Below are 24,280 nucleotides of genomic sequence, written 5' to 3' on the forward strand. Positions count from 1 at the left end.
GACAGACATACAAACGCTTGGAAGAAACAAAAAAAAAAATATTTATTTAAACAGTTTAATGTTCTGCTTTCTGCAGCAGAGACCATCCAAATTCTAAAAGGGTTTAAAATGGTTAACAAAAGGTTTTGCGATTTGCAGCCTTGTGACAAGTGTGTGGCCTCCGCCTTGGCTGTGGAACCTTCATGAGTCCCTGGTCTCCCCTCCCTTCCCCCCTCCACCTCTCAGGGGACGGCCGGACCCTTCGTCCTATCTGCGGATGAGGTAAGAGGCCAATAAGACGGCTCCGGCAAGCGTTACTCCCGTCAGGAGCCACCTCCCGAAGCGTTCTTGGCTTCTCCGGCTGTTGGCGGCGGCGTCGTTCCCATATAGACTGACAAACGCTTCCTGTAAGGAAACAAGATTAAGTTAGAATTCTCAGTAAAGTCCCACACCCAGACTTGCACTGTCAGCATCCGGGGGGGGGGGGCAATCATATCCCCTACAAAGGGGGGCTGGGAGCTATTTATATACAAACTACAGGCACTCAGCAAACTTTTTTTGCGCACATTTCTTTCCGACAACTTTCGTCATGTTTTCAACAGTCACACATCTTAGGGCTCATGTACACTGCAGCTAATAAACGCACGTTCAGGGGCTGTTCTGCGGTTTTTCAGCAGCCCCTGAACTCTCCCTGATGTTTTCCTATGTGTCCATGTACACATCGTCGTTTACAGGCAGTTGAGTTTACAGTTGTTTTTTTGAACGCAACAAACTTGCGTTCAGACGTCGATTTTATCAGCGTTTCAAATGCAAAACGCTTGTAAACGCGGCAAATCGTGTTTAAAATCGTGTGCAATTTTTTTAAACTCTTACAGTTCCCAATGCTGTCCAGAGCCTTTTTTCATCATGAAAAATGTATGCAAAGCGTTTTCAAGGTACTCAAATGGACAAAACACTAAACACAGGATGTTCCTACGGAGCTTGTCACACATTGTAATGACAAATTCACACCTCAGACCTCTCCCACCCTTGGAAACAACAGATATGTTAATGACCATTCACACCTCATATCTTTTGTTTCCAAGGGTGGGAGAGGTCTGATAATGACCAATTCACACCTCAGATCTCTCCCACCCTTGGAAACAAAAGATATGTTAATGACCAATTCACACCTCAGACCTCTCCCACCCTTGGAAATAAAAGATATGTTGATGACCATTCACACCTCAGACCTCTCCCACCCTTGGAAATAAAAGATATGTTGATGACCATTCACACCTCAGACCTCTCCCACCCTTGGAAACAAAAGATATGTTAATGACCAATTCACACCTCAGACCTCTCCCACCCTTGGAAATAAAAGATATGTTGATGACCATTCACACCTCAGACCTCTCCACACTTAGAAACAAAAGATATGTTAATGACCATTCACACATCAGACCTCTCCCACCCTTGGAAACAAAAGATATGTTAATGACCCTTCATACCTCAGACCTCTCCCACCCTTGGAAACAAAAGATATGTTAATGACCATTCACACATCAGACCTCTCCCACCCTTGGAAACAAAAGATATGTTAATGACCAATTCACACCTCAAATCTCTCCCACCCTTGGAAATAAAAGATATGTTAATGACCATTCACACCTCAGACCTCTCCCACCCTTGGAAACAAAAGATATGTTAATGACCAATTCACACCTCAGACCTCTCCCACCCTTGGAAATAAAAGATATGTTAATGAAAAATTCACACCTCAGACCTCTCCCATCCTTCGAAATAAAAGATATGTTAATGACCATTCACACCTCAGACCTCTCCCACCCTTGGAAACAAAAGATATGTTAATGACCAGTCACACTTCAGACCTCTCCCACCCATGGAAACAAAAGGTATGTTAATGACCATTCACACCTCAAATTCCTCATGAAGACCCCCTGCCAGGAGGCCTTAATGACTCCCTCCACCAGACCTTTCCCACCCTTGGAAACAGAAGAAATGTTAATGAGCAACTCACACCTAATTATCAACACATACTGCTGTCTCTGCTTCTACTCTCTGTATTTCTCTGAAACAGTTTGAAATAGTTAATAATTTACCACTTTTCAGTGCATTCTGGGCATTTGGGAGGTTCTCCTGTGCTTATCTTTAAAAATCCGCTTTAACGCGTTATGCAAACGCAGCTAAACAGACGTTTTTTAACCTACATTTTCCAGCAGTCAGTTTCCATCGTTCAGAAACGTCCCGTGTACATGGGGCCTTAGAAATGGTCAGAGGCGTGTTTTATTTAAAAGTTGCAGGACCAGCTGTTGACCAGTAGAGGGGGCAATTTATGAAGAGAAGCTCTGCCCTGGACATCTCCGGATTGTAACTGTAAGGCCTTGTTCACATAGACATGCTAAAGCGTACACCCGTGTGAGGGTTGTGTCTGCCTCCATATGTACAAATATTCCATTTATCACCGTGCAATCAGTCCTAAGCATGTCAATAGGGACGCAGCTGGCCGACACCCATGTGAGTACACAACTCCCAACGTTGACAGTATGTGCTCAGGGCCCCGCACCTACATAGCTGTCCAATCAGGAGCAGCAGTTTTGTTCGTTCAGCCACTGCATCCCAAATTATATGAATGGGACTGTCTGCATGGGGGATGCATGGAACACCTGAGCATCTCTGTACAGACAAATACAGCCTTTGGATAGGTATATGCTGTAGTATGTCCTGTGTGAACAAAGGACTAAACCCCCAGCATTGACATCAGAAAGATATTACAGAAAAAAAAAAAAAAGGCAAAGAGGCAGGCTGAACTAAAAAAGCTGACCCAATTCCCCCATCCACATGTTGGAGGTAATGGGGCAATACTCCCTGCTGTACCTTTGTATTCTGACAGCAAGGAGACTTCCCTCCTTGCTTGCCGTGAGAATGCATACTGCACAGCAACGCTGATTGAACTGCAAAATCACTATATCCGCTCTCCCCGGACCCCGCATTCACTATATCCGCTCTCCCCGGACCCCGCATTCACTATATCCGCTCTCCCCGGACCCCGCATTCACTATATCCGCTCTCCCCGGACCCCGCATTCACTATATCCGCTCTCCCCGGACCCCGCATTCACTATATCCGCTCTCCCCGGACCCCGCATTCACTATATCCGCTCTCCCCGGACCCCGCATTCACTATATCCTCTCTCCCCGGACCCCGCATTCACTATATCCTCTCTCCCCGGACCCCGCATTCACTATATCCGCTCTCCCCGGACCCCGCATTCACTATATCCGCTCTCCCCGGACCCCGCATTCACTATATCCGCTCTCCCCGGACCCCGCATTCACTATATCCGGTCTCCCCGGACCCCGCAGTCACTATATCCGCTCTCCCCGGACCCCGCAGTCACTATATCCGCTCTCCCCGGACCCCGCAGTCACTATATCCGGTCTCCCCGGACCCCGCAGTCACTATATCCGGTCTCCCCGGACCCCGCAGTCACTATATCCGGTCTCCCCGGACCCCGCAGTCACTATATCCGGTCTCCCCGGACCCCGCAGTCACTATATCCGGTCTCCCCGGACCCCGCAGTCACTATATCCGGTCTCCCCGGACCCCGCAGTCACTATATCCGGTCTCCCCGGACCCCGCAGTCACTATATCCGGTCTCCCCGGACCCCGCAGTCACTATATCCGCTCTCCCCGGACCCCGCAGTCACTATATCCGCTCTCCCCGGACCCCGCAGTCACTATATCCGCTCTCCCCGGACCCGGCATTCACTATATCCGCTCTCCCCGGACCCGGCATTCACTATATCCGCTCTCCCCGGACCCGGCATTCACTATATCCGCTCTCCCCGGACCCGGCATTCACTATATCCGCTCTCCCCGGACCCCGCATTCACTATATCCACTCTCCCCGGACCTGGCATTCACTATATCCGGTCTCCCTGGACCCGGCATTCACTATATCTGCTCCCTGGACCCTGCATTCACTATATCTGGTCCCCCACAGTACACACAACATGGAATTGCAATGATTTTAGTAAATATAAACTGCTAAATACCTTTTCTCCTCAGCATTATATAGCAGTCTTGTGACTTCTATCAGTGTCCTGCAAAGCACCGGGTAAAGCTTGTAGGAGTTTTCATTCGCCCCCGTTTGTCCCGTGAGGCTGCATACCCCCTGACCCTCTGTCTGGACAGCCCTGTGCTGATCAATTGCACTCTCCCAAGAAAAAAAAAATAAAAAAATCTCACCAAACTGAGCATGTGCTCTGTTAACAGATTTTCAGCAATCTGCGCTCCAGTAGCTCTTCTATTGGATCAGACAACACAGCAAGCCTTCATTCCCCATGTATATCAATGAGCCATTGCTGCCCATGACCCGGTCGCCAGTTTTCCTTCCTTGGACCGCGTTTGGTCGGTCCTGACCACCGCAGATCGGGAACATCCCACAAGAGCTGCAGTTTTGGAGTTGCTCTGACCCAGCCGTCTAGACGCTACAATTTGCCCCATGTCATAGTTGCCAAACCCTTACACGTGTCAATTTTCTCTGATTTCAACACCAGCTTCAGGAACAACATGTTCACTTTGCCGCCTAATATATCCCACCATCCCATCAATGTTATTGACTTTACCTGTCAGTGGTCATAATGTTATGGCTGATCGGTGTATGTTGTAATAATAGACTTCAAAATAGAATGTACGTTGCATGACCGCAATTTAAAACAGCTGACTAATCAACACCTACCGTCATCTTATGTCTCTAGGATTGCAGGCACCTTAATTCACATCCATCATGTCACATGGGAACACCAAAAGGGTTTGTTTTGGGTTTTTTTATTAACCCCTTCCATACCAGGCACTTTTACCCCCTTCCTGCCCAGGCCATTTTTCAGGTTTCAGCGCTCTCACACTTTGAATGACAATTGCGCGGTCATACAACTTTGTACCCAAACTAACATTTTATCATTTTGTTCACACTACTAGAGCTTTCTTTAGCTGGTATTTAAATCACCGCTGGGGTTTTTATTTTTTGCCAAATTAACAAAAAATACCGAAAATTTTGAAAAAAAAAACCAAACAAAAAAAACACGTTTTTCTTTGTTTCGGTTATAAAAGTTTGCAAATAAATAATTGTTCTTCATAAATTTAGGCCGAGATGTATTCTGTTACATGTCTTTGGTGAAAATAACCCAAATTAGGATGTATTTTTTTAGTTTGTAGGAAAGTTATAGAGTTCACAAACTATGGTATAGATCTGAATATTGATCAATCCTGAAGTACTGACGGCCAATCTAATTTCTTGAGGTCCAAGAATGTCAGAACAGTACAGATATCCCCAAATGTCAGAACAGGACAGATATCCCCCAAATGTCAGGACGGTACAGATATCCCCCCAAATGTCAGAACAGGACAGATATCCCCCAAATGTCAGGACGGTACAGATATCCCCCAAATGTCAGGACGGTACAGATATCCCCCCAAATGTCAGGACGGTACAGATATCCCCCCAAATGTCAGGACGGTACAGATATCCCCCCAAATGTCAGGACGGTACAGATATCCCCCCAAATGTCAGGACGGTACAGATATCCCCCCAAATGTCAGGACGGTACAGATATCCCCCAAATGTCAGGACGGTACAGATATCCCCCAAATGTCAGAGCAGTACAGACAATGGAGATTTACCAAAACTGGGGCACTCAGAATCTGATGCAGCTGTACATGGGAGCCAATCAGCTTCAGCTTCTTGTTCAATTAAGCCAGGGGTCTCCAAACTTTACAAACAAAGGGCCAGTTTACTGTCCTCCAGAGTTTAGGGGGGGCCGGATTGTGGCCAGTGGGGGTAGAAAGTGTCCCGGGACCCATCAGTGAGGATAGACATTGCCACGTGGTTGGTCAGCTACATAGCGCCTGTGGTCAGTAGGAGGCGGAATAGTGGCCCACCACTGGTATCAATGGAAGAAATATCACCTTATTGTTGGTGTCAGTGGGAGGAACGGAGCCCCGCCACCGGTGTCAGTGGGAGGAACGGAGCCCCGCCACCGGTGTCAGTGGGAGGAACGGAGCCCCGCCACCGGTGTCAGTGGGAGGAACGGAGCCCCGCCACCGGTGTCAGTGGGAGGAACGGAGCCCCGCCACCGGTGTCAGTGGGAGGAACGGAGCCCCGCCACCGGTGTCAGTGGGAGGAACGGAGCCCCGCCACCGGTGTCAGTGGGAGGAACGGAGCCACGCCACCGGTGTCAGTGGGAGGAACGGAGCCACGCCACCGGTGTCAGTGGGAGGAACGGAGCCCCGCCACCGGTGTCAGTGGGAGGAACGGAGCCCCGCCACCGGTGTCAGTGGGAGGAACGGAGCCCCGCCACCGGTGTCAGTGGGAGGAACGGAGCCCCGCCACCGGTGTCAGTGGGAGGAACGGAGCCCCGCCACCGGTGTCAGTGGGAGGAACGGAGCCCCGCCACTGGTGGCACTGGGAGGAACGGAGCCCCGCCACTGGTGGCACTGGGAGGAACAGTGCCCCATCATCAGTGTCAGTGGGAGGGGAATAGTGCCCCATCATCGGTGTCAGTGGGAGGGGAATAGTGCCCCATCATCGGTGTCAGTGGGAGGGGAATAGTGCCCCATCATCGGTGTCAGTGGGAGGGGAATAGTGCCCCATCATCGGTGTCAGTGGGAGGGGAATAGTGCCCCATCATCGGTGTCAGTGGGAGGGGAATAGTGCCCCATCATCGGTGTCAGTGGGAGGGGAATAGTGCCCCATCATCGGTGTCAGTGGGAGGGGAATAGTGCCCCATCATTGGTGTCAGTGGGAGGGGAATAGTGCCCCATCATTGGTGTCAGTGGGAGGGGAATAGTGCCCCATCATCGGTGTCAGTGGGAGGGGAATAGTGCCCCATCATCGGTGTCAGTGGGAGGGGAATAGTGCCCCATCATCGGTGTCAGTGGGAGGGGAATAGTGCCCCATCATCGGTGTCAGTGGGAGGGGAATAGTGCCCCATCATTGGTGTCAGTGGGAGGGGAATAGTGCCCCATCATTAGTGTCAGTGGGAGGGGAATAGTGCCCCATCATTGGTGTCAGTGGGAGGGGAATAGTGCCCCATCATTGGTGTCAGTGGGAGGGGAATAGTGCCCCATCATTGGTGTCAGTGGGAGGGGAATAGTGCCCCATCATTGGTATCAGTGGGAGGAATAGTGCCCCATCATTGATATCAGTGGGAGGAATAGTGCCCCATCATTGGTATCAGTGGGAGGAATAGTGCCCCATCATTGGTGTCAGTGGCAGAAATTATGCACCACTGTTGGTGTCGGTGGAAAGAATAGTGCCCGATATCAGTGGGAGGACTATCACCCGAAGGGCTAGATGAAGACTAGCAAAGGGCCACAGTCTGGAGACGACTAAATCAAGCTTTGGCCATAAAACCTGGAAGCCGATTTGTTTCTATGCAGAGCACAGACTTTGCACCGTCCGGTTTTAGTAAATAATCCCCAATGTGACCTATGCACAGTATGACCACAGAATCATAAAACTCAAAAAGAAATGTTATCTTCAGACCGTAATCCATCCTCAAAAAAAAAAAATTTTTTAAAAATCACCCCTTCCCTCGCCTCTGATGGAATGTTCCAGCATTACACAGAATACCGAATGTAAACAATGAAAGGCGAAAGAACACGGCACTCCCAGCTGATCCCAGGGACATGGGCAGGAGTGTCCCCGCTGGGAGGTGAGCGCAGACAACGACATTCTTTACATAGCTTTCCGACTATACCATTCTAGTCAGGTCTCAGCCCTGGCAATAGGCACGCGGACGCACACAGGAGGTGAATACCAAACTAGAATGAAACGACAGCAGCTTGCTACTACTGACATTGCTACCCATAGAACCATATTTAAAGGGAACGCAGAACCCATTCCACTATTTTCTTGGTATCAGTTCAATAGATATCTTTCTTATTTGTGGGTTATTTTTGTTTAAAAAATGGCTATGTACTGTATATTGATAAATATATATATATTTTATATGTGTACAAGGGGCAGCCATGTTTGTTCATTACATAAGCAGCGTCAGCTTCCTTGCTTGGCAGGTCTACACAAAGCTTGTGCTCTCCTATTTTAACGGTAGCTTTGTCATTATCAGACCTCGTTCACATGGAGTGCGTCAACGTGTACGCCCGGGTCACACTGGTTTCTACCCACATGGGGATGCACAAGTGTTTCATGCATTTCCAGGCAGGAAGTCCTACTGATATCAATCGGGATGCAGCGGCTGCACAGACATCCCTGTGTGGGTCCGTGGACGCACGGAACATCTGCGCATCCCCGAGTGGGTCCGTGGGGATGCACGCAACAGCTGCGCATCCCCGTGTGGGTCCGTGGGGATGCAAGCAACAGCTGCGCATCCCCGTGTGGGTCCGTGGGGATGCAAGCAACAGCTGCGCATCCCCGTGTGGGTCCGTGGGGATGCACGCAACAGCTGCGCATCCCCGTGTGGGTCCGTGGGGATGCACGCAACAGCTGCGCATCCCCGTGTGGGTCCGTGGGGATGCACGCAACAGCTGCGCATCCCCGTGTGGGTCCGTGGGGATGCACGCAACAGCTGCGCATTCCCGTGTGGGTCCGTGGGGATGCACGCAACACCTGCGCATCCCCGGGTGGGTCCGTGGGGATGCACGCAACACCTGCGCATCCCCGGGTGGGTCCGTGGGGATGCACGCAACACCTGCGCATCCCCGGGTGGGTCCGTGGGGATGCACGCAACACCTGCGCATCCCCGGGTGGGTCCGTGGGGATGCACGCAACACCTGCGCATCCCCCGGTGGGTCCGTGGGGTTGCACGCAACACCTGCGCATCCCCGGGTGGGTCCGTGAGGATGCACCAAACACCTGCACATCCCCATGTGGGTCCGTGGGGATGCACGCAACACCTGCGCATCCCCGTGTGGGTCCATGGGGATGCAGCAACACCTGCGCATCCCCGTGTGGGTCCATGGGGATGCAGCAACACCTGCGCATCCCCGTGTGGGTCCGCGAGGATGCACGCAACACCTGCGCATCCCCGTGTGGGTCCGCGAGGATGCACGCAACACCTGCGCATCCCCGTGTGGGTCCGCGAGGATGCACGCAACACCTGCGCATCCCCGTGTGGGTCCGCGAGGATGCACGCAACACCTGCGCATCCCCGTGTGGGTCCGCGAGGTTGCACGCAACACCTGCGCATCCCCGTGTGGGTCCGCGAGGATGCACGCAACACCTGCACATCCCCGTGTGAGTAAACACAGTCCTCCATGGGTGCAAGCATTGATACACCCCGCTTGAACAAGGCCTTACACCCCAGTCACACTGGATGCGACTTGGAATGCGATTTGCATATCGCATGCCAAAGTCGCACCCTATTGTCCACCATTACAGCGGTCATATCGGTGCGGTTCCAACTCGGTCGTAGCCGATCCGGTTTCTAAAGTAGTACATGCACTAATTTTGGTGTCATTTGCATAGACATCTGTGTCAGATGTCTTGCAAAACGCACCTGAAATCAGCATTTCCCCCGACTTTGAAATAATGCAACTTTCCCTGTAAGTCGCACGATTTCAAAGTCGGGTTTGATTTGACTGGATGGGGGGGGGGTTATTGTTCATCTACTTTTTGTACCCTTAGCATCTCCCTGTTGTATACAATGTAATACGTCTGTAAAATCTTTTATCACTCCAAGTGCAAATTTCAATAAAGATTAATTTTGTAAATTGCTGAAAATCCAATAATTTAAAAAAATGGGGGGGGGGGGGGTAGACAGCACAAAAAGAAATCAAAATGAGAGCTCCCTGAAAATACAACATCCTTTCCCTTTATATGTTAAGGAGGTCATCCGAGGAATCATCTGACTGCTGGAAATAATTAATCAGATTATCACCCCCCCTCCTTCCCCCTGACATCCACTGTTCATGTACATTGAGCGATCTCGCCTTTGCAGCAAATCTCGTCCGCACACAGAAGTAAAAATGATCCCTGAAGAATGACATTTCGGCCACTTCCTAGTAATGACCCAAACATGGTGAGGACGGTGTGTGACAGCGGCAAAAATCATTCACAATGTGCGCATAGCACAGCCATGGCCCGGAAGTCACATAAATGGTAGCATCAAAAGATTCACAATAAAGGGGAACGCACTGGGCATCCTTGCGTATGCCCCCGCCCCCCCCCCCACCCTAGGGCGAGAATTCAGCACTTTGAGGCCTGCTTGTATAAATGTCCGTCATATATCCCAAGAGGCTTCACTTTCATTCGCAGAAACTGAAGGAGGGTGGGCTCGGGCTGCTTGAAGCAGAAAGAGGCATTTGGCACCCTATGACGCCAACAGCAAAGATGGCGGTGCTATGTACAGATTGTGACAGTCAGGTCACTATTAGAACGCTGTAACCTCTGTGTAGGCGAGTTTCTAAACAGAAATCGATGGGCTGAGATTCCTCTTAAAAATTTTTAAATTAACTGACTTATGGGACACTTTTAACCATTCCCTTGCCAGCCCAATTTTTCCCCATTTACCACATAATATACACTTAAAGATTTACTAAAGAGTCATTCCCCTAAATCATATGTTTTTTAAAGGCTGAGATCCGACAGACTTCTAGAGGACCTATACTGTAGAAGCTGTGACCAAAAATGACAAGCAGAGGAAAAAAAAAAGTGACCAATATTGCCTTGCAGCCAAACTCTCCCCCCCATTTCTGCCTTGTTTTGTATTGTGCAGAGGTGGTCATCTTGGTGAAGGAGCAGGGCTTTGCTTCCCGTGTCACAGCTGCCATCCCCCCCGACCAATGACTAGTGAACTGACAACTGGTGGGTACTGATCCAGAAGTAGGAGAGCAGTAAAAAAATTCACAAAAAATAAAGCAGAATCAGGGAGATCCTTGCACTGCAGCTCTACAGGTACAGCTTCCTCTCCAGCAACGAGAGCAATGGAGCAGTACAGAGATCATCGAATCTCACACCCAAAACTATTTTATGCTGCAGAGGCCAAGGAAGTATACTGCTAGTTTTCAGGAAGAATTCAAGACAAAAAGGTAGATTTTCCAGAGTACAGTTTAGGCCAGGGGTAGGCAACCTGAGAGCCGCAGGACTACAAGTTCCATCAAGCCTCTGCAAGTCATAGCTGTAACTGTCAGTTTTGTAATCTTTGCAATGCCTCATGGGAAATGTAGATCCACAACAGCTAGAGAGCCACAGGTTGCCAACCCCTGGTTTAGGCACAAGGTGTTCCGTACAACACAGCAAATGTTGACTTTTAGGGCTCGTTCACACTTGACTCACTTCTAACGCTTGCCAAACGCCCCTATAGCATTAGACAGGTGTTTGGGAAGCGTTTTTAACTCTCCTCAAATGCCCTATGCGTGTTTTTGAGGCGTTTGATAGGCGTTTTCCAAGCATTAAAACCTCAACACAAACGCGTATAATGAAGTTCAAAGGGTGCCTCCGGACTGTCCGTAATTTCAAAGGGTGGCTCGGGACTGGCCGTAAGTTCAAAGGGTGCCACCGGACTGGTCGTAATTTCAAAGCGTGCCTCGGGACTGGCCGTAATTTCAAAGGGTGCCTCGGGACTGGCCGTAATTTCAAAGGGTGCCTCGGGACTGGCCGTAATTTCAAAGGGTGCCTCGGGACTGGCCGTAATTTCAAAGGGTGCCTCGGGACTGGCCGTAATTTCAAAGGGTGCCTCGGGACTGGCCGTAATTTCAAAGGGTGCCTCGGGACTGGCCGTAATTTCAAAGGGTGCCTCGGGACTGGCCGTAATTTCAAAGGGTGCCTCGGGACTGGCCGTAATCTCAACGGGTGCCTCGGGACTGGCCGTAATCTCAACGGGTGCCTCGGGACTGGCCGTAATCTCAACGGGTGCCTCGGGACTGGCCGTAATCTCAACGGGTGCCTCGGGACTGGCCGTAATCTCAAAGGGTGCCTCGGGACTGGCCGTAATCTCAAAGGGTGCCTCGGGACTGGCCGTAATCTCAAAGGGTGCCTCGGGACTGGCCGTAATCTCAAAGGGTGCCTCGGGACTGGCCGTAATCTCAAAGGGTGCCTCGGGACTGGCCGTAATCTCAAAGGGTGCCTCGGGACTGGCCGTAATCTCAAAGGGTGCCTCGGGACTGGCCGTAATCTCAAAGGGTGCCTCGGGACTGGCCGTAATCTCAAAGGGTGCCTCGGGACTGGCCGTAATCTCAAAGGGTGCCTCGGGACTGGCCGTAATCTCAAAGGGTGCCTCGGGACTGTCCGTAATCTCAAAGGGTGCCTCGGGACTGGCCGTAATCTCAAAGGGTGCCTCGGGACTGTCCGTAATCTCAAAGGGTGCCTCGGGACTGTCCGTAATCTCAAAGGGTGCCTCGGGACTGTCCGTAATCTCAAAGGGTGCCTCGGGACTGTCCGTAATCTCAAAGGGTGCCTCGGGACTGTCCGTAATCTCAAAGGGTGCCTCGGGACTGTCCGTAATCTCAAAGGGTGCCTCGGGACTGGCCGTAATTTCAAAGGGTGTCTTGACTGAAAAAAGGTTGAGAAACACTGGTCCAGGCTACAGATCGGTAGCCATCAGAACTGGCTTCCAATTATGTCTTCCCTGCCCCCCAGGCGTTCTGAACTGTTTAAAAGGGACACCAGGTTAGGTGGGAAAGGGTTATAAATAACACACATTGGGATGTATCTGGAGGTTTTTTTAGGGAGGGAATGCATGGAAAACACCCATGTATGTGTGGAATCTGTGACTTCCTGCCAACCACCAACACCCAATCACCTCTCACTCATCTGCCAAACTCCGTACCAAGTCACTCCTGCAAATCCTTACCCAGCCTCCGTTTTCTTGTATCCAGGGCTCTAATGATGAATCCAGAAATGTTGCCATCCATTGAATAATCCTAGGCAGAAGTTCTTCCATTTCTTTATCTGCGCTCTCAAAACACAGCGCCCCCCCAAAACAGAAGAAAGCCACAATACGCCCCCAGTTTATGCCATCCCTAAACAGTTCCTGCACCACCTGCTCGAAGCTTTGATAGGCCGTGTCAGGGGTGATGTGCAGCTGGCATGCGAGGTCGTTAAACGCACGTCTGTATCTCAGTTCAAATTCTTCCGATGCTTCTAGCAGAGTTTGCAGCACTTCTTCAGCCACGGGACCCTGCGTGCTTCCTCCTGGGCGGGTTCCCACCTGCTCCGTGGGGGTGGTGCCATTAGCGAAAATCTCAGACTGAATATCTGAGCAGCAGCTGGGATCGAAGCCTTTTCTCCAGAGTTTTCTGCACACAAATTTTTTGATGAGATTTTTGTTTCCCCCTTCCATCCTCAAGACTGAGATATTACCATGTCCCGGCGCTGACAGGAAAGAGCCAAAGCGAGAAGCATATGGAAGGGCCGGTTGTTCTATACAGTCACTGGACGGCAGATTTCAATGTACAAGGATGACCAAGTGGAGGGTCACTTAGGGTTTATGTCCTCCAGTAAATAAGTCTGAATGTGATGGAAAAAACATCTGAAAAAGAAAGAAAAATACAAATTAAGGCTCCATTCACACCTGAGTGTTTTGCTGCTTCCTCTATCTCAACTCTCCTGAAATACTCTGCGCTGCCGGAGGACTCCGCTCCTTCCTCTATAACTCTCCTCTCCTGAAATACTCTGCTCTGCTGGAGGACTCCGCTCCTTCCTCTATAACTCTTCTCCTGAAATACTCTGCGCTGCTGGAGGACTCCGCTCCTTCCTCTATAACTCCTCTCCTGAAATACTCTGCTCTGTTGGAGGACTCCGCTCCTTCCTCTATAACTCTCCTCTCCTGAAATACTCTGCACTGCTGGAGGACTCCGCTCCTTCCTCTATAACTCTTCTCCTGAAATACTCTGCACTGCTGGAGGACTCCGCTCCTTCCTCTATAACTCTCCTCTCCTGAAATACTCTGCTCTGCCGGAGGACTCCGCTCCTTCCTCTATAACTCTCCTCTCCTGAAATACTCTGCGCTGCTGGAGGACTCCGCTCCTTCCTCTATAACTCCTCTCCTGAAATACTCTGCTCTGTTGGAGGACTCCGCTCCTTCCTCTATAACTCTCCTCTCCTGAAATACTCTGCACTGCTGGAGGACTCCGCTCCTTCCTCTATAACTCTTCTCCTGAAATACTCTGCACTGCTGGAGGACTCCGCTCCTTCCTCTATAACTCTCCTCTCCTGAAATACTCTGCTCTGCCGGAGGACTCCGCTCCTTCCTCTATAACTCTCCTCTCCTGAAATACTCTGCGCTGCTGGAGGACTCCGCTCCTTCCTCTATAACTCCTCTCCTGAAATACTCTGCACTGCTGGAGGACTCCGCTCCTTCCTCTATAACTCTCCTCTCCTGAAATACTCTGCATTGCTGGAGGACTCCGCTCCTTCCTCTATAACTCTCCTCTCCTGAAATACTCTGCACTGCTGGAGGACTCCGCTCCTTCCTCTATAACTCCTCTCCTGAAATACTCTGCGCTGCTGGAGGACTCCGCTCCTTCCTCTATAACTCTCCTCTCCTGAAATACTCTGCGCTGCTGGAGGACTCCGCTCCTTCCTCTATAACTCTCCTCTCCTGAAATACTCTGCACTGCTGGAGGACTCCGCTCCTTCCTCTATAACTCCTCTCCTGAAATACTCTGCGCTGCTGGAGGACTCCGCTCCTTCCTCTATAACTCTCCTCTCCTGAAATACTCTGCGCTGCTGGAGGACTCCGCTCCTTCCTCTATAACTCTCCTCTCCTGAAATACTCTGCGCTGCTGGAGGACTCCGCTCCTTCCTCTATAACTCTCCTCTCCTGAAATACTCTGCGCTGCTGGAGGACTCCGCTCCTTCCTCTATAACTCCTCTCCTGAAATACTCTGCACTGCTGGAGGACTCCGCTCCTTCCTCTATAACTCTCCTCTCCTGAAATACTCTGCGCTGCTGGAGGACTCCGCTCCGTCCTCTGGTGAAATATATATATATCACTGTATATTAGCGCACGCATGCACCATACTGCTCAAAAAGTTTTATGAACTTATGAAAAAAAAAAAAAGCTGAAAAGTGAAGATTCTTTTAAAAATAATGCATTTAATTTTTATCAACTGAGCTACAAAAATGCATAAATAGAAAAAAAATGTTGCCTTTTAGGTGTGAAATGTCTTCTGTTCCTGCACCACACAGAAATGTGCCTTCTACTGCAGACTTCACCGGGTGCCATTGATTCTTAATGCCCCCCCCCCCCCAGGCATCCAGCGAACACAGGAGCGTCTGTGGCCGCCAAAACACATAGTACTGAAATGAAATGGCCTGTCCTAAAATCTAGGAGCTGGAAACATTTTTGCATGCTTCTACATGTCCACTGTATGGGCCAAACTCAATTTTGCGCCAGAAGATGCGGCGGTCATACATCAGTACTGTGGGCTAGGACCCCAAGATGCCATCCCCTCCCCCAGTCACACAGTCCAGGATTTTGCAGGCATTTAGGCTCCATTTGCAATTGTGCGACTTCAAAGTCGTGCGACTTTACATTGAGACTTAGGATTGGTGCGACTTTGACTGTAAAAAATACTGATTGTTAAAAATCAACAAAAAGTGCCAGAAAAGGCCGGGTCTTCAAGTGGTTAAGGGTCCTTTCATATTGTATGCATTGGCAGCTTTGCCGAAAACACAAAGCCAAGCCAATTTGCCCTGAGCCCTAAACATTCAGTTGACATCACTGCGTCCTATATATTCAGTACACATGTACAGTATGTAGAACTTTAACAATGCTTGCATTAAATTCCATCATTAAAACCACTGGCTAACCCCTGCACAGGATTTTCTGCTCCGGGGGTAACTTGTGATTTCAGAAAGTCACGATGAACATTCTACATGTGATCTGAACGGACATGACACATTATGAAATATCCTTGCAGCTACAATAATTTCCATTAAGGAGTGACGTCACCTTTGTCACACGAGTCACAGACGGTAATTACATTGTGAAATGTGTAACGGGCAGGAGTGACGTCATCAGGTGTGACGTGACTCAGTGCCAGAGCATTCTACCCAGGAGCTTGTATAGGTCAGTGGAACATCTCCATTACGGATATAAACACACAGCAAAGGTTCTGTCACCTGTTAAGGCATTCTACTGTATGTGCCATCGCCACAGCCTTTGGGAGAGTTACGCTGGAAGGATATTGTTCAATTTCCTAGTTTATACAATTCAAAGTGTTTAGCTTTGGCTTCAGATTAGATGGTTTTGGTAAATCTAAAGGAAAATAGCACAAGAAAATGTGTAATGTATTGCCAGTCTTAATTCGGCTCGACTCCAGCCTTGGACAAAGTGGAAGAAAGCTTAGATGCTTCATCAGATTTCCACTGAGATAAATATGACTCTACTGGGGAGATTGCAGTGGCAGGAGACCGGAAGTGAGGACACTTTCCAGCTCCGCTCCTGCACACACTGCACTTTCCAGCTCCGCTCCTGCACACACTGCACTTTCCAGCTCCGCTCCTGCACACACTGCACTTTCCAGCTCCGCTCCTGCACACACTGCACTTTCCAGTACACACTGCACTTTCCAGCTCCGCTCCTGCACACACTGCACTTTCCAGCTCCGCTCCCGCACACACTGCACTTTCCAGCTCCACTCCTGCACACACTGCACTTTCCAGCTCCGCTCCTGCACACACTGCACTTTCCAGTACACACTGCACTTTCCAGCTCCGCTCCTGCACACACTGCACTTTCCAGCTCCGCTCCTGCACACACTGCACTTTCCAGCTCCGCTCCTGCACACACTGCACTTTCCAGCTCCGCTCCTGCACACACTGCACTTTCCAGCACATACTGCACTTTCCAGCTCTGCTCCTGCACGCAGTGCACTTTCCAGCTCTGCTCCTGCACACACTGCACTTTCCAGCGCACTTTGCTCCTGCACACACTGCACTTTCCAGCTCCGCTCCTGCGCACTTTGCTCCTGCACACACTGCACTTTCCAGCTCCGCTCCTGCACACACTGCACTTTCCAGCTCCGCTCCTGCACACACTGCACTTTCCAGATCCGCTCCTGCACACACTGCACTTTCCAGATCCGCTCCTGCACACACTGCACTTTCCAGATCCGCTCCTGCGCACTTTGCTCCTGCACACACTGCACTTTCCAGCTCCGCTCCTGCACACACTGCACTTTCCAGCTCTGCTCTTGCAAACTTTGCTCCTGCACACACTGCACTTTCCAGCTCTGCTCCTGCACGCAGTGCACTTTCCAGCTCCGCTCCTGCACATACTGCACTTTCCAGCGCCAGTCCTGCGCACTTTGCTCCTGCACACACTGCACTTTCCAGCTTCGCTCCTGCACACACTGCACTTTCCAGCTCCGCTCCTGCACACACTGCACTTTCCAGCTCCAGTCCTGCGCACTTTGCTCCTGCATACACTGCACTTTCCAGCTCCGCTCCTGCGCACACTGCACTTTCCAGCTCCGCTCCTGCACACACTGCACTTTCCAGCTCCGCTCCTGCACACACTGCACTTTCCAGCTCTGCTCTTGCAAACTTTGCTCCTGCACACACTGCACTTTCCAGCTCTGCTCCTGCACGCAGTGCACTTTCCAGCTCCGCTCCTGCACACATTGCACTTTCCAGCGCCAGTCCTGCGCACTTTGCTCCTGCACACACTGCACTTTCCAGCTTCGCTCCTGCACACACTGCACTTTCCAGCTCCGCTCCTGCACACACTGCACTTTCCAGCTCCAGTCCTGCGCACTTTGCTCCTGCATACACTGCACTTTCCAGCTCCGCTCCTGCGCACACTGCACTTTCCAGCTCCGCTCCTGCACACACTGCACTTTCCAGCTCCGCTCCTGCGCACACTGCACTTTCCAGCTCCGCTCCTGCACACACTGCACTTTCCAGCTCCGCTCCTGCACACACTGCACTTTCCAGCTCTGCTCTTGCAAACTTTGCTCCTGCGCACACTGCAGTTTCCAGCTCCGCTTGTGTTTTTACTGCCTTCTAACCACCATTGTAAATGACCTCTTTGGGATTGTGCAGGGTTCAGGTGTGCCCATCACATTACACTCTATTTTTGCAAAAGGGGCGCAGTGCATTGTAACATACTGGGACCCCTTGTCTGCATGGGACCCCTTGTCTGCATGGGACCCCTTGTCTGCATGGGACCCCTTGTCTGCATGGGACCCCTTGTCTGCATGGAGTGTCTCACTCATAAGGTGGACTACGCCTTTCACAAATTAGAAGCAGTACAAGAACAGAACGCTCCGTGTGATCCAGATGTACAATATTCCCGTGTACTAAACTATTTACAAAGCGGCAGCCGTGCTGAAATCTCAGCCAATAAGCTGGCAATGATTGCACAAGTAAAGTCCAGTATGTGCTCATCAACGTCCTCTTCAAAGATCCCGACCGACAAGTGAAATTTGTACCTCTCACAGTCCGTTCAGTTAGAATTTAATACGACGGCTATAAAAATTCTACGGATGAAAACAATCAACTTACCTGCTGAAGCTGAGTTCCAGGGAAATTAGGAAAAAAAACAAAAAAAAAAAAACAAAAACACAACATAAACAAAATAATAAAAAAGGAAAATAAAGAAAAAAAAAACAAAACAAAAACAAAACAAAACCAAACCAAACATAACTACCCGTGCAGAGGAGAATCCTGGAGTAAGGACTCGTTCACACTTGAATTATTTTTAACTCTTGCCAAACACCCCCATAGCGTTTGACAGGCGTTACACAGGCGTTTGGGAAGCATTTTTAACGCTCCCCAAACGCCCTGTGCGCGGTTTTGAGGCGTTTGATAGGCATTTGCCAAGCGTCAAAACTGCACCACAAACGCCTATAATGAAGTTAATGGTATTAACGCTCCTCAACCACCTGCCAGGCATTTGAGGAGCGGCACCATAGACTTGAATGGCAGGCTTCAACTCCTCCTGACTGGATGAGGCGTCAGTTTTGCCGCGACGCTAATGCTTCAGTGTGAACAGCACTGTGTGCTGCCATGTGCAGAATTTTCATAGGTGTTTGAGAAGAGTTAAAAACCAGCTAACTACATGGCCCGCCCACAACCTGGAGCATCAGAGGGAATGGATAGTACTGGCTGCTGTGGGGAAAGGTAAGTAACAGTGCTTTCAAGGCTCAGTTCACACTAGTGCAACTCCCAAGTCGTAGGATTTATCGTGCCGCTTTGGCAGTCAAGTTGCATCAAAGTCGGGCAGCACAGTGGCTAAATGGTTAGCACTTCCCCCTGGCAGTACTCGGGCCATTGGTTTGAATCCCAACCACAGCACCACCTGCCTGGAGTTTGCATGTTCTCCCTGTGCCTGCATGGGTTTCCTCCGGGTACTCCGGTTTCCTCCCACACTCCAAAGACATGCTAGGTTAATTGGATCCTGTCTAAATAGTCTCTAGTATGTGTATGTATGGATGTGAGTTAGGGACCTTAGATTGTACGCCCCTTGAGGGTTAGGGACCTTAGATTGTACGCCCCTTGAGGGTTAGGGACCTTAGATTGTACGCCCCTTGAGGGTTAGGGACCTTAGATTGTACGCCCCTTGAGGGTTAGGGACCTTAGATTGTACGCCCCTTGAGGGTTAGGGACCTTAGATTGTACGCCCCTTGAGGGTTAGGGACCTTAGATTGTACGCCCCTTGAGGGTTAGGGACCTTAGATTGTCCGCCCCTTGAGGGTTAGGGACCTTAGATTGTCCGCCCCTTGAGGGTTAGGGACCTTAGATTGTCCGCCCCTTGAGGGTTAGGGACCTTAGATTGTCCGCCCCTTGAGGGTTAGGGACCTTAGATTGTACACCCCTTGAGGGTTAGGGACCTTAGATTGTACGTCCCTTGAGGGTTAGGGACTTTAGATTGTCCACCCCTTGAGGGTTAGGGACTTTAGATTGTACGCCCCTTGAGGGTTAGGGACTGATGTGAATGTACAATATATATGTAAAGCGCGGCGTAAATTGACAGCGCTATAGAAGTACCTGAAATAAATTTTAAAAAGTCAAGCAGGAACCTTTTTACAGTTGCTGCAACTTTAAATCATATAGATCTGAATGGGTGCGATTGAAATCAAAGGGTTGTGACTGATCATGTGATTTTGGACACATAAGGTCACATGATAAGTCGCACAACCTGAATGTTATCCTATGTGAAAAACAGCATTTAGCCCTTGCAGTGCTGGAGGAGGAGGGAGACCAACGGCAAGGGTAACTTTTTTCAATCTCCCCAGAGTTCAGCTTCAAAGGACCATCTCCCTATATACACCCACTACATACACTCCCGTATACCAGACACACTCGCAAGACATACTCCACTTATGACTGTACACAGGTTGTGAAATAGCAAGTCCCAACATGTCCAGACTAGCAGACCCTGCTGGGAGCTGTAGTCCCACACGGCTGGAAAGCAACAGGTCAGAGGAAAACCAATTCAAGAACAACACACATCATTAGACAGAAACACAGCTGGACACCTAATACACCCGGAAACCTGAGAATTCTCCCTGCTGATGTCAACTGAAACCCACGGGAACCTGTGCGGGTTTCCAGAGTCGACTGACTGGTTCTTAAAATATTGTTTTATCCTGTAACATGTGTGAGGTCAGATAGAAAAGTGGAGATTTATCGAGAACTGATGGTCAGACATGGAAGGAAAGGTCACATTCCAGAAATAACCCTGATCGGGGAATGGGGGGGGGGGGGGGAGACTGGTAGGGGAGAGGAGGTGGTGTCTGGAATCTACCCCATAATACCAACACAGGAGGGGTACATCTCTTGTACATAGAGATCTGTCTGATCAATATGTGTGATGGAGGAGTGCGGGGATGGGAGAGCTACACCAGGATAGATAGATAGATAGATATGGGAGGGATGGATAGATAGATAGATAGATAGATAGATAGATAGATAGATAGATATGGGAGGGATGGAGGGATAGATAGATAGATAGATAGATAGATAGATAGATAGATAGATAGACATGGGAGGGATAGATAGATAGATAGATAGATAGATATGAAGGGGAGGGATAGATAGATAGATATTGGAGGGAGAGATAGATAGATAGATAGATAGATAGATAGATAGATAGATAGATAGATAGATAGATAGATAGATAGATATTGGAGGGAGAGATAGATAGATAGATAGATAGATAGATAGATAGATATGAAGGGGAGGGATAGATAGATAGATATTGGAGGGAGAGATAGATAGATAGATAGATAGATAGATAGATAGATAGATATGAAGGGGAGGGATAGATAGATAGATATTGGAGGGAGAGATAGATAGATAGATAGATAGATAGATAGATAGATAGATAGATAGATAGATATGGGAGGGATAGATAGATAGATAGATAGATAGATAGATAGATATTGGAGGGAGAGATAGATAGATAGATAGATAGATAGATAGATAGATATGGGAGGGAGGGATAGATAGATAGATAGATAGATAGATAGATAGATATTGGAGGGAGAGATAGATAGATAGATAGATAGATAGATAGATAGATAGATAGATATGGGGGGGAGGGATAGATAGATAGATATGGGGGGGAGGGATAGATAGATAGATAGATATGGGAGGGATAGATAGATAGATAGATATGGGAGGGATAGATAGATAGATAGATATGGGAGGGATAGATAGATAGATAGATAGATAGATAGATAGATAGATAGATATGGGAGGGATAGATAGATAGATAGATAGATAGATATGGGAGGGATAGATAGATAGATAGATAGATAGATAGATAGATAGATAGATAGATAGATAGATATGGGAGGGATAGATAGATATGGGAGGGATAGATAGATAGATAGATATGGGAGAGATAGATAGATAGATAGATAGATATGGGAGGGATAGATAGATAGATACTGCGTGTCGCATAGGGCGCCCCATTCACTTGAATGGGTCACCCTATGTGCGTTTGTCGCCCCGTAAAGAAGCTCCTGCTCCTTTTCGGGCAACAAGCTATAATGTAAATTGTGAAGGCGCGGTTTGCAGCGCAATCCTGCCCAGTGAAGAGCGGCGGCGGCGGAATCACATCGCGTTTGGGATGCACATTGAAGGCTAATGCACACACAGCGCCTTCTGCTGAATCTGCCGCGCACTTCTGGATCGCAGGCGGAATCACAGCGATTCTGATGTAGATCCCAAATCGCGAGATGTGAAGGTATAAAGGGTTTGATCGGGAGAGACAGACGCAGAACGATCGCTCCATAACACACACATCTCTACCATCATAGTAATGTGTAGTAATCACACTCCTCTATATATGTATAGATCTGTCATATCACCATGGTAATGAAGTAATCCCCCCCCCCCTAATATATATGATATATACAGTATACCCCCCCCCCATGTCACCACACTAATGTATTTGCCCGCCCCCCCCAAATATGTTATATACAGTATTCTTCCCCCCCAACAAAAAAAAAGTATTATGATATATACAGGATATCCCCCCACCCATGTCACCGTGGTCATGTATTAATCCCCCCCCCCAAAAAAAAAAAAATGATTAAGAAATTATATGCCCCCCCCTCATATCAACATGGTAATGAAGTAATCACCCCCCATGATATATACAGTATGTCACCATGGTAATGTAGTATTTACCCTCCTCCCCCCCCAAATATTGTTATATACAGTATATCCCCCCCACCCATGTCACAATGCCCATGTAGCAATCACCCCCCCCCCCTGAATATATGATATAGACATTATATGCCACACCCCCATATCACCATGGTAATGTTGTAATCACCCCCCCCCCCCCAAAAAAAAAAAATATAGTATAGACATTATAAGCTCCCCCCCCATATTACCATGGTAATGTAGTAATCACCCTCCCCCCCCCAAACATATGATATATATAGTATATCCCCCACCATGTCAATGTAATATTTACACCCCCCCCTTAAATGTGATATATAAATTACATCCCCCCCATGTCAGCATGGTAATGTAATATTTACACTCCCCCTTAAATATGATGATATATAGATTATATCCCCCCCACCATGTCACCATTGTAATGTAATATTTACACCCCCACCTTAAATATGATGAAATATAGATTATATACCCGTCACCATGGTAATGTAGTAATCATCCCCCCTCCCAAAATATATGATATATACAGTATATCCCCCCATGTCACCATGGAAATATAATAATTTACACACCCCCCCTTAAATATGAGGATATATAGATTGTATCCCCCCCACCATGTCACCATGGTAATATAATACTTACACACCCCCCCTTAAATATGATGATATATAGATTATATCCCCCCCACCATGTCACCATGGTAATATAATACTTACACCCCCCCCCTTAAATATGATATATAGATTATATCCCCCCACCATGGTAATATGATGATGAGTGAACCCCCCCTAGAACCCAGCCAATGACAGATCCAACAAACATCCCTCTAAATGTCTATGCCAGACCCCCACCCAGCACGCAGAGTCACAGTGGGGGCCCCAGACATACTCACCTATATTGGGCCCCTGTGGGGTCCCTCTGCCTGTCACTCCTGAGAATATTTCCTCTCTGCCTTACCCCTGAGATCCTCTTCTCGTCCACCCCCCTTCAGTCCCGCCCCTTCCTTGATGGCACGCCTATCAGCGCGCACACCGGACAGCAGGCCGTTACCAAGACAGCTGCTTTGAGACCTACTTACGCACTACACGCACAGAGGTCACTAACGGGGGAACTACAGTTCCCGGCATGCCTGGTGTCGTGCGTCGAAGACACGCCACGCACGGTGTGCGTAAGGTATTAAAAAAACGGCAGCCTTCACTCTGAACACGTTACATGGTCTACAACAAAATGGCGACCATGATTACATGGTCTACAACAAAATGGCGACCATGGTTACACTCTGTTCCATGGCTAGCTGTAACGTGTTTCCTGTGTGCAGTGATAGATTTGGGATATTTTCTTTGACTTTAAGGCTTCATGAACACAGAGCTTAAGAAAAAAACACTTTTAAAAGCTCTTGGCTTTTTTTTTCCCTGCCTCTAAACGCACCTCTGTGTCAGCCTATGCGTCCATGCACACACATAGGCGTTTACGGGCAGAAGAAAGAAAATCACCAAGTTCAGGAGAGGAGCCAAAGAGCAGAAAAAAACAACAACAAATGTGCGTAAATGCACCTAGCTGCGTTTAGCGCTTGAGCGTTCATTCACTCCATGGGCCAGAATGAATTAACACTCTGCCTGATGGAATCCATATATGCCCAAATGCTAAATGGGTGTGCAAAACGCAGTTTTAGGGCCAGTACACACTATATGC

General features: G+C 48.9%; 1 protein-coding gene across 1 annotated transcript; it reads right to left on the reverse strand.

The window, feature by feature from the left end:
- Nucleotides 1-17: 17 nt before the first annotated feature.
- On the reverse strand, nucleotides 18-23,666 carry BCL2L1 (BCL2 like 1). The gene is made up of 3 exons (XM_089662536.1): nucleotides 23,481-23,666; nucleotides 12,795-13,472; nucleotides 18-384 (listed from the first exon to the last, which is right to left on the reverse strand). Exons 2-3 carry the CDS (start codon nucleotides 13,281-13,283, stop codon nucleotides 247-249), a joined length of 627 nt encoding a protein of 208 aa, XP_089518662.1. The 5' UTR covers nucleotides 13,284-13,472; nucleotides 23,481-23,666; the 3' UTR covers nucleotides 18-246.
- Between the last annotated feature and the right edge of the window lie 614 nt (nucleotides 23,667-24,280).

Source organism: Staurois parvus, unplaced genomic scaffold (assembly GCF_062004578.1).
Source record: "Staurois parvus isolate SC_StPar_1 unplaced genomic scaffold, SC_StPar_1.0 ptg001490l, whole genome shotgun sequence".
In the NCBI taxonomy this organism is placed as follows: Eukaryota; Metazoa; Chordata; class Amphibia; order Anura; family Ranidae; genus Staurois; species Staurois parvus.

Bases quoted from the DNA above. Each gene is read 5' to 3' on its own strand.
- BCL2L1 (XM_089662536.1), bottom strand. From the start codon at position 13,283: ATGGAAGGGGGAAACAAAAATCTCATCAAAAAATTTGTGTGCAGAAAA. The intron at 385-12,794 runs GTAAGGATTTGC...GTTTCCTTACAG, and splicing joins TACAAGAAAACGGAGGCTGG to GAAGCGTTTGTCAGTCTATA.